General features: G+C 33.9%; 1 protein-coding gene across 1 annotated transcript; it reads left to right on the forward strand.

Moving 5' to 3' along the window:
* Positions 1–2,010: 2,010 nt before the first annotated feature.
* Positions 2,011–5,509, forward strand: LOC127798953 (uncharacterized). The gene is made up of 6 exons (XM_052332614.1): positions 2,011–3,204; positions 3,613–3,815; positions 4,144–4,242; positions 4,323–4,718; positions 5,011–5,247; positions 5,339–5,509. Exons 1-4 carry the CDS (start codon positions 3,108–3,110, stop codon positions 4,566–4,568), a joined length of 645 nt encoding a protein of 214 aa, XP_052188574.1. The 5' UTR covers positions 2,011–3,107; the 3' UTR covers positions 4,569–4,718; positions 5,011–5,247; positions 5,339–5,509.
* The last annotated feature ends 6,467 nt before the right edge of the window (positions 5,510–11,976 follow it).

Consider the following 11,976-nt stretch of genomic DNA (forward strand, 5'->3'; position numbering starts at 1 on the left):
ACAAAATACCTACAAATAGGTTACAAAATGATGGAGAAACGAGCATAGATACAAGTGAGACAAAAATCCCTGCTAAGGTATTATTCTATTTCCCATTGAAACCAAGATTGCAAAGGCTATTCATATCTTCAAAAATTACCTCCTTTATGAAATGGCATAAGGAGGACCGAATTAAAGATGGATACATGCGGCACCCGGCAGATTCTCCAGCTTGGCAGACTTTTGACTTCAAGCATCCTGAGTTTGCTAAAGATCCACATAATGTTAGACTTGGATTAGCATGTGATGGATTTAACCCATTTAGGACAATGAGTAGTACTCATAGTACTTGGCCAGTTATCCTAATGCCATACAACCTCCCTCCTTGGATGTGTATGAAACAACCTTTTTTCATGTTATCGTTGCTCATCCCTGGCCCTTCACCACTTGGAAATAACCTTGATGTATACTTACAACCTTTGATAGAGGAGTTAAAGGAATTATGGGATGGGGTAAACACATATGATGTATCTACTAAGGAAAATTTTAAAATGCGTGCAGCTATTATGTGGACTATTAGTGATTTGCCTGCCTATGCTAACTTATCTGGATGGAGCACAAAAGGAAAGCTTGCTTGCCCCTCATGTCATAAGTATACATGTTCTGAACGATTGCAAAAAAGTGGGAAATCATGTTACATGGGTCATCGAAGATTCTTGGATGTTGATCATGCCTTTCGTAAAGATAAGAAAAATTTTGATGGTGAGGAAGAACATAAAAAGGCACCTCCACGCTTAACTGGCTCTATGGTGTTAGATGAATTGAACAGATTCAACATAAAATTTGGAAAACAAGTGAGTGATAATCCAAAATTGCCTTACAATTGGAAAAAGAGAAGCATTTTCTTTGAGTTGCCCTATTGGAAGGATAATTTAGTGCGCCACAATCTTGATGTAATGCATATTGAGAAAAATGTGTGCGATAGTATTCTTGGGACCTTGTTGAATCTAGATGGGAAGACAAAGGATCACAAGAATGAACGTCTTGATTTACAAGTGAAGAATATTAAAAGTGAACTTCGCCCGAGAGAAGATTGTTCTTTACCGCCTGCTTGTTTTTTAATGAATAAAAAAGAAAAAGAGATTTGGCAAAGTGTTAAAGAAAGTGAAAGTTCCTGATGGGTATGCTGGAAATATTTCAAGGTGTGTACAACTTAAACCTTTCAAAATATTAGGTCTTAAGAGTCATGACAATCACATTTTGATGCAACAATTACTTCCATTAGCATTGCGAAGGGTCTTACCCCAGCATGTTCGAAAGCCCTTGATTGAGTTATGCCAGTACTTCAAAAATCTTTGTTCAAAATCACTCTACTCTGTTGATTTGGTTCAAATGGAATACCAAATTGCATTAATACTTTGTCACCTAGAAAGGATTTTCCCTCCATCATTCTTTGATATTATGGTGCATTTACCAATTCACTTAGCAACAGAAGCTAAACTTGCTGGGCCTGTGCATTATCGTTGGATGTATCCTATTGAGAGGTAAGTAATACTCATTGCTTCTAATTTGTCAAATTTTATTTAGATATCATTCATTTGAAAGCAAACATAATTACTTTTTCATCATTGGGCATCTTATAGGTACTTGTCCACATTGAAGTCATATGTAAGAAACAGATCTCATCCAGAGGGTTCCATTGCTGAAGGTTATTTAGCAAATGAATGTTTAATCTTTTGTTCTAGATATTTTGATGACATTGAAACCAAATTCAATCGGCCAAGTAGAAATTCTGATGAAGGAAATGTTAGCAATGTTGAGTTACCAATATTTGTAATGCAAGGACGATCATTTGGAAAAGAAGAGATTGTTGTTTTAAATAGAGAAACATTAGAAATGGCACATAAATATGTGTTGTTTAATTGTGATGCAATTCAAGAATTTATTCAGTAAGTCAAAAATTATTTTCCATTAATTTTAATAGAGTATAAATAGCTCTTTTGTATCCTTATATTCTACTATATGCACAGACAACATGAGACTATAATAAACAATCAATATCCTCGTCTTTCTAAACGACAAAGGGCTATTAAACACACCGAGGAATTTACTTCATGGTTTAGTGACACAGTAAGTTTTTATTCAGTAACCTTGGTTTCAATTTTTTTAATTTATTTATTTATTTTTGTTTTCATAATCTTATCCTTCATTTATTTAGGTTGGAGAAATGTTTGCTGCTGGAAATGAGGATATATTTGAAGAGCTTCGAGCTCTTGCTCAAGGTCCTAATTGTGTTGCAAGAAAGTACAAGGGTTTTATTATTAATGGTTTTAGATTTCATGTGAAAGAAGTTGAGGAAAAGAGAAAAACTCAAAATTGTGGGGTTATTGTTACTGCCAAGACAGAAAGTTATGCTAGCATAAGGGATAACAACCCCATATCAGGAGATGTCACATGTTATGGAGTTCTAAATGATATTTTAGAGTTAGATTATCTCAGTGGTAAAAAAGTGACGCTATTCAATTGTGATTGGGTTTCTCAAAGAAGTGGAAAGAAAGAAGATGATGATGGTTTCACCTTTGTCAATTTCACTAGACTCATGCCCACAGATGAGCCATTTATATTAGCTTCTCAAGCACAACAAGTGTTTTATGTGGAAGACCCTACAGAAAAAGACTGGCATGTTGTAATAAGAACCACACCTAGAGACCAATTTGATCAAAAAGTCAATTCATGTGACGATGATATAGAGACTCAGTTGCAAAGCCATGCATGCAATCCTCAAATTCAAGATGGTGACATCAATGTTGATATTACATGGGCTAGGGAGCATGATGAATTTGATGCTTATGGTTGATATGGTTCATTATTATTTTTTTATGTTATAACTTTGTACAACTTTCAATTCTATGCTTTTCTAAATTGAGTTTGTAGTTTTTAATGCTTTCTCCTTTGGGTTTTATGTGCAATTAATTCATTTTTTGTTGTAGAAAACTATATATTAAGATTGTGTTGTCTTAATTAGCTATTTCAATTATCTAAATACTATGTGTTGTTCCATTAGTTTGGTACATAGAATCATTGTTATATAAAAGTGAGTATTGCTACATTCACACAAATTCAGCTTGATGGCACCAAGGACTAGAATTGGACGTATGTCTGATGGGTTGGACTCAAACCAGTTAAGAAGAGATTTAAGCAACACTCAAACCAATACAGTCTCAGGTAATCTATCAACTTTTTTAATTCAGCTTTGCTCATTTCACTTTATACTTCTATAATGTTTTGGAATAGACAATGGTATCAAGAAGAATGTACGAGGGCTAACATTTATGCGAAAAATTTGGGCTCGAGATAAGCAAGAGGTTATTCAAGTTGAATTTAATGACTTAGGGTAACCTATTGATGAAAAGTCATCAAGTGAATTAGCTCATTTCTTAGGGGCTATAGCACGCAATGGAAGATACGCACCATTACATTATAAGAATTGGATCAAAGTACCTCAAACTTATAAAAAAGAGATGCTGACCCAAGTTTAGGTATTGGTGTACTTCGTTCTTTATATTATAACAATATTGTATAATATCTTTGTTCTTACTTATTCTTCTATCAAATTGATTTGTGTTTTTTTAGGAAAAGTTTCAATTCCTCCTGGTCAAGAGGATTGGATATTGAAATCCATCGCCAAAAAGTGGAGAAATTGGAAATCTTTCGTGAAAACAAACTATTATGATCCAAATGTATCTCTTGTTGAACAAATGAAAAATGTTCCTGAAAGAGTTCATGAAGACCAATGGAAGGAGTTGGTAACTTTTTGGAATTCTGATGCATCAAAGGTGTGTGTAAAGTTATACTTTAACTTGTGGTATTTTTCAATTAATTACTCTTACAAACTTTGCCATGTATTCTAGAGAGTTAGTGATAGGAATAAAGTGAGTCGAGGACATCAAAAAATGGTACACTGAAAGGGTAAGATGAGTTTCGCTAGAGTGGCAGAGAAAAAGGTAACATCTACTTCCTTTCAAAATGCTATGTATAATTGAATTTTAATGAAATAAATATTATTTTTTTTCTCATTAATTATATTTGTCATGATTGGAAGTGTTCAATTTTATATCTTTGTTTAACTATTGTATAATATATAAATATTTACATTGTATGCAGAAAAAGGAACTTGGCTATTACCCATCACGCTCTACCTTGTTCATTGAGTGTTACTCAAAAGGTGAAACTCCAGGAAATGAGGCAACTAGTCAAGCAATGGTAATAGTTAAATAAAAATAATAATAATTTATTTTTCCATTTGTTTATATTTATTCTTTGAATATAATTTTTTTTTGTAGGGAGCAATGCGTGAGTTAACTATTAATGCTCCAAAAGGTCCACGAAATGACCAAAATGAAAATGATATTTACTCTCAAATTATGGGAAAGGAGAAAGCTGGGCATGTACGTATGTATGGCTTAGGTGTTTGTCCTTCAGATCTTTATGGTCCAACACCTAGTCGCACAACGTCTCATAGGCTTGCTATGAGTTATAAGAATGAATTGGAGATGATGGAGGAACAATACATGAATATGAATGAGTAGCTACAAGAATTGAGAGCTATGTGCATGGAAAATAGGGAAACACCTAGTAATAGTCATCCTACGCCATATTTGAACCCCTCTAATCTTGTGTCATCTCCTCACAGCAATATGGGTTTTTCTTCACCAACTTCAACTGGCCAACCAATTCGGGTAATTTTCTCACTATCTTCTTCATTGTAGTAGTTATGCACATTCGAGGACTACGACTTAAAATTGTTGTTTGGGACATTGTAACTTTAGGTTTTGACCCATTCGATGGTCTTTTCTTTCTATTTAGTTTCATATCTCTTTTTTCTCTCCTTTTGTTTTCCATTATTCTATTTATGATGAGTTTTACAAGTAGTGTGATGCTGCTTAAATTTTTGTTTTATATATGTTACTTTTTTGTTGAGGATGTTGCTGGATATTGAACTTGTATTATCCATTGTTATTTTGTTGATAGGTTCAAAACATAATTTGTTTGAAAAGTATAAATGACCCAACTCAAATTGTAGCAAAAGAAATTGTCCAGAGTATTAATCCATCCACAGAGGTTGGTGGATCACGGCTAGGACCTAATTGGTGTGAGGTACATATTCAAGTGGCAGTAGAGTGGGATGAAGAATTGATAAGAAGATATAGAATGTTTGAAACCATTGGAGATGCCCTTGGAGCACATGTTGCATGGCCATTGTTCTTGGTACAATTATACTTTTATATTGTTGATTTCATCTTTCTTTAGAAAAACTTTGTTTCTATTTTACTAAGATATTTTTACTTTCTTTGTGTAGGTTGAACGTGATGAAAGTGATTAGAGTTCAATAGATCATGGAGATTAGTTGTTTTTTTTTTTTTTTGTTATAATGGATGACAAATGACGATAATTGTTAGATTTATGGATTTTTGGAGTAATTATTTTTTTTGACAAATCAATCATAGACCATGGAGGTATTGGTTTTGTATATGTATATGTGAAGTGGTTTTATTATGTGGTTTGGATTACTAAATTAGATGAAGAGATTTGTGACTATGTTGGTTGATATCAGGTTTCAGAATTCAAAAATTTGTTCACCACATCAACCTCTTTTGAAAAAAAAAAGTGTTTAAATTTATAGTTGTTTTAGAGGCATTTTTAAATGTCATCAGGTACTTAAATTTATAGTTGTTTTTGAGGCATTTTTGAATGCCATTACATGCTTAAATTTATAGTTGTTTTCGAGGTATTTTTGAATGCCATTATATACTTAAATTTACAGTTGTTTTCGAGGCATTTTTGAATGCCATTACATGTTTAAATTTATAGTTGTTTTCAAGGCATTTTTAAACGCCATTACATGCTTAAATTTATAGTTGTTTTCAAGGCATTTTTGAATGCCATTACATGCATAAATTTATAATTATTTTTGAAGCATTTTTAAATGTCATTACATGCATAAATTTACAGTTGTTTTCGAGGCATTTTTAAATGTCATTACATGTAAAGTGCAGGGATCTATCTTGGTGGATTTACACAGCATTTATAAGTGTCTCAATAAGTTTTTGGGGCATGATTACATGCGACACTTTTGTTAGTGCCCTAATAGCTAAAATGCCCCAATAAACTACATATTAGGGCATTTTTAAATGACTCTTAAACCCAAAATTGTTGTAGGGGTTGGTGTTTTTTATTTAAAAATTTTTAAAAATTAAGTATTAAAACTTACATGATATTTCAAAAATTTACACGGTTGATATTTAGAATACTTAAAAATAAAGTATTAAATGCTTTAAAAAAATTAAATTTTAAAAAAATTAAAAATATCAAAGATTCAACACCAAATACTTTGATATCATTATTTGAATAAAGTTTTACACTAAAAACAGTATTTGATCATCAATGATTTAAAAAATAAATTTTTATTTCTTTTGGAATTGAATCATTCATGTCAAATTCTTAATGTCAAATTCTTATACATTAAAAGTTACACTGTTGGTGTTTTTTTATTTAAAACTTACATGATATTTCAAAAAATTTCAAAAACTTATACTATTGATATTTAGAATACTTAAAAATTAAGTATTAAATGCTTTAAAAAAATTAAAAATTTTTAAAAATTGAAAAAGAGTCCCATACATTGGTATAAATAAAATTACACTTCGGTGTTTTTTTATTTAAAAAATTTCAAATACAATTAAGTATTGATATTTAGAAATTAAAAAAATTGTATATTAATTTTTTTAAGAATTAAATTTTTTAAAAAAATTTGGAGTCCTTGACCGCCTCTTGTTGGGGGCTCCAAAGGTCCCTAACCGCCACTGGTCGGGGGCTTCAAGGGCCCCTGACAGCGGCCGGTTGGGGGGCTATAGGTCAAGGGTTCCTTGAACCCCCCATCGCCACTGATCGGGGGGCCCACGGGTTAGGGGTTCCTTAAACCCCCCATCACCGCCGATTGAGGGCGATGGGTTGGCCGCTACCACCGATTAACCGATTGTGCAAGTGTATATATCTATATATATATGTGCCTGTGTGTTCGGGGGCGATAGCGACCGCCAGCTGCGATGAGAGCAAGAGGGTTGTGTATATATGTGTGAGTAAATATTAATCTCATGCGTATAAATTTAATGGAGAGGCAATCACGTATTATTTTTTATTAATTTAGTAAATATTAAAATTTATTGTAACTTAATTAAATCTAGGCTAAAACACTTTAAAAAAAATACCTTTTTAAAAAGAGAGTAATCAAAATTTAGTAACTATAATAATAAAAAATAAAATATAATAATTAATTTATTATAAAATCTAAAATTTAAAAACCGGCGATATAATTTAGCCCTTTTGATAGGAAAATTTTGGAAATTTTAATGGTGAGGGCTAATGGCAATTCATTTTGACTTTCAGTGATGCAAACCCACCATGAAATGCCATGAGAACTAAGATAGTGATGATTTGACTTTACTGCTTGCCCACATAAATTCAAGAAGAAGAAAACCTCCTTACACATATAATTTATTGTAATTAACAACTAATAGTTAATAAACTGTTAAATCCCCCAAAATTAACCTCAAACCCATCCAAATCCCTAATCTCACCCCACCTGCCAGCCACCCATCTCTAATTCGCTGCTGGCCACCATCTGCTCATTACACCATTACCGGCAACCCATTTGCTCAACGTGCAACCGCCGTCCACCCTCATTTCCTCTCCTCTCTCTCTATTGCAAGGAGTCTGCGTGTGTGGGTTTCATAGACAAATTTGTGTATATAGATATATATATATATGTGTGTGTGTGTGTGTGTATAGATATATATGTGTGTGTGTGTGTGTTTGAAAGGAAGATGGTTGCGTATGTGTGTGTGATGGTTGCGTTGTGTGTTTGGAAGGAAGGAATATATATATGTGCATGTGTCTTTGAAAGGAAGATGGTTGTGTATGTGTATGTGATGGCTGCGCTGTGTGTTTGGAAGGAAGGAAGGAAGATAGCTGCGATGTGGGTGGGAAAATTTTTAATCTCAGCCATCAAATGTATCAGAAATGATCCCAACCATTGAAATGTCTCTCTTTTGAGACATTTTCAAAAACCTTCTTACTTTATCATATAGATATAATGAGACAAAGAAAATGAGGCTAGACCAATTGCTTTCTCAAATTTTCTCTCAGTTGTTTTCTTCTCATCTCTCCATTCTTAAAAACCCCTCATCTTCTCTTTGCTTCTTTTTTCTTGTTGCTCTTCTAGAAACTAGTTTCCAGTAATGAGATTGTTGGTCATTTTCATTCTTGTAAACCTATTATAGCACCTATCACCTACAAAGAAGCTTAACTAGCACATAAGCTTCTTATAGGGTTCCAACGTGACTTGGAGCATGAACTGACTTGGTCCCTCGTGATAGTGGGGGTGGACTGGTCATCCGAGGAAGCAGATTTGGAGCCATTTAGAACAATTTGTGAAACTGCTTTGGAGCTTATAGTGAGGACGAGAGCTGCTACATCAGGTTTTCAGCACAACCATCAACTGTTGTTTCATCCAGTGAGGTATAACTTTCTTATGCCCTATGGATGGTTTAGTTTTTATTGCATATGGTTGTTAGATATCGAGTCTTGCAAGGTGATATTGTCTTTCTTTCGTTGCCATTTATTATTGTTTTTGAAATTTTTTTTTGAAAAATGACTAAAACCCTTGCATGAACCACCAAGTGTTGGCATTTCCTTTTATCTCATGCATCTCATGGCTTTTCGTGGCTACTTGTTGCTATAATGAAAAGAACCACTTAGGCTTATTCATAACCCTTAGGCATAAAACCCTAAATGAAGGGTTTAGCCCACATGGTCTTTAAGCCCATGTTTTAAACTCTTTACAAGATGAAATTGGGCCTTTCTCTCTATTATCGTTTTGGGTTTTATGTTTTAAACACTTTAAAACAACCCATTAAACTCCTTAAATCACCCTAATAGTCTTAAGTTAGTCCATAAATAAAATCCTAATTAGTTAGGTACCAATTTCCACCAAAACCTAAGGCCTAATTAGGTAACCTAATCCAACTAGGATTTTAGGTGGAATTTGGCAAACCTAATTTATGGATTCTATTTAACTTAGCTCTTCATAGGGTTTCCTTAAACCCTAAACGAGCCTGCCATTACATCGTCATGTTTACCCTTATGTGTATGACCCATTAGGCTTTTACTTATGTTAGCAATGACCTTTCTTAAAGTTCATAGACCAAGAGCAGAGTCTAGCAACCCATCTTGGCCCCCAATTTCTAGAAGGATCAAGTTGTGATCGCTATCTTTCAACAGTGGTGTAACGACCCATTACCGGGTTTAGGTCATTTAGTCATTATTATTGTGTGTGTGGAATTTTGTTATTAATTGGTCAATGCTTTTGAAGAATTATGTGTGATGTTAGAAAAGTCAAAAAAATAAATGAAGTTATAATGTTGTGGAAAAATCAAGGCAAGAAATTGTCTTGAGGTTGAAAAGCTAAGATGGGATTATGATTTATGTTGAAAAATCAAAATTGAATTGGGATTTAAAGGAAAAGGGGATGTCATGTACGTATATGTAATACCCGAAAAATTATTAAAGGTATAAATGGTATTTGATGAAGGGTATAACTGAAATTATCGAAAGAAAGAGGCTATAGGGTACACTATCGATGTTTTAAGAGACCGAATTGATCCGAGGGAATACCCCAGACCCTAGAAGATTAAGGAAAATGGTATAGTAAGGACGAGTGATTCAAGTAATGATTTTAGCTAATAAAAGAAATGGAATCGGGAACAGTTTTCGGTACAGTTGTCTACCAGGTTGAGAAAATCGGATGATCATAAGGGATGTAATATTCAAGATTTTTAGATTCAGATACTTGAGGAAATATGATATTTTAAGGGATTGTGGATATTTGGAGATAAAAGTTTAATTTCTGAGCCAGGGGCAAAATCGTAATTTTTGAGGTTCGGGTAAAAGTGTAATTTACCTAAAAATTAGGGGCATTAGCGTAATTAATCCATTTTCAGGGAATAAAATGCAAATAAAAATTAGCTTGGGGACCATGTTGAAAAGGGTCTAAGTGTAATTATCTAAAAGTTCAGGCCAAAGTGTAATTCTTGAAACCTTTTTACTAGGGGCATTTGGGAGATTCAGGAAAAGCCTCATAATGATGTTAGAGATAAGATGAAGTCTCATGATAACGTTAGAGATAAGATGAAAGCTCATGATGAGTTTAAGGATAAGATTTGATTTAGATAAGATTTGATTTAGATAAGATTTGATTGGATAAGATTTTGTTGGATATGATTTGATTTGGATAAAGATTTGATTTGAATAAGATTTGATTTGGAAATGATTATATAAAGTCTTAGAAGATTTAGAATAATTACAAAATATCTTAGAAGATTTGATAATGATTATATAATATCTTGGAAGATTTAGAATGATTGCAGAATATTTTAGAAGATTTGGTAATGATTATATAATATCTTGAAAGATTTACAATGATTGCAGAATATCTTAGAATATTTGGTAATGATTATATAATATCTTGGAAGATTTACAATGATTGCAGAAGATCTTAGAAGATTTGGAATGATTGGAAAAGATTTTGGAAGATTTGAAATGATTGCAGAATGTGTTTTTTAGTGGCTAAGTTTCCAAAACCTATAAATAGGGGTTCATGGCCAAAGGTTTTTCATTTGAAATTGTGATAAGTTTGTGCTAGACAAGAGTGCTTCGAGTTTAGTGGATATAGGGCTTTTTAAGCATACGCGAAGCATCACACGCGCAGAGCACTTTGGTAGCACATGAGGGCTTGTAAGGAGGTGGTTTGGTCCAAAGACTTGAGGAGTTGCACGAAAATCAAGGTTGGGCACAAGATTCGAGGTGTTTTGAGTTTCGTTCAAGGTGAGTAGTTTACCTTAAAATTTGGTATTTGTGTTACCTAAATATGTTGTGGATTTCATGCAAAATGGTTTTGTGCATTGAAATGGTAACCGGTGACGGTTGGTTTATGAGGGAGGTTCGTCCCTAAATGTTTTGAAATTGTGCATTGCATTTTATAAAACTATTGTTTATATGATGCATGAATTGTGAAATGTGGCATTGTCTTGAGTTTTGTGTGTACGTATGGAATGTCAACCTTGGATGTTGTTTGGATAGTGTAGCCATAATTCTCCAAGAGCGTGACGGAATAATAGGGGTATCTGATGCTGGTGTGCATGTCAGGATAGCCGCCTTGATTTTTGTGCCAGACCGTTTGGTCAGGGAAGTTGCACTAGGATGACTAGGTGGTCCATATTGTATTGTTCATGTGAGATGTCTGCCTAGGATATTGTTTGGATAGTGTAGCCGTAATTCTTCAAGGGCGTGACGGAATAATAGGGGTATCTGATGCTGGTGTGCATTTCAGGATAGCCGCCTTGGTTTCTATGCCAGGCCGTTTGGCCAGGGAAGTTACACTAGGATGACTAGGTGGTCCATGTAAAGTTTTGGAGTTGGGATTGTATGGTGGTTTGTGGATGCTTAGAGTGGAAGCGCGATCTAGAGAGATGTGTTGGCTTGCCCCTCTTAAACTAGAATCACGTCGTGTCGTCGAGTCGGTATGGTGGCATAGATTTTAGAGAGATTGCTCTTTTCCTGTGGTAGGGTTAAGCGCGTGGGATTCATTCATTTATGAAAAATGTGTTTTGAACTCTCATTTAGATGATTCATCATCTAATTTGGACTATGTCCCTGGAATATTCAAACGTTCCAAGTGAAGGCAGCGGTGTGAAAGAAAAGGGAATTGCCGAGGAGTGACGGCGATTAGAGGATGTTTTTATATTATGTCATTTCGGTTATGTTGTTTATTTTGAGAACGTCATGTAAACGTTGGTTCAATTTTATGTTATAAATAAAGTGGTTTCGGTTATGACCTGTTAAGGTTTCGATCTAGCTTTCACATTTGAGATGATGTACCTG

Source organism: Diospyros lotus, chromosome 1 (genome assembly GCF_014633365.1).
Source record: "Diospyros lotus cultivar Yz01 chromosome 1, ASM1463336v1, whole genome shotgun sequence".
In the NCBI taxonomy this organism is placed as follows: Eukaryota; Viridiplantae; Streptophyta; class Magnoliopsida; order Ericales; family Ebenaceae; genus Diospyros; species Diospyros lotus.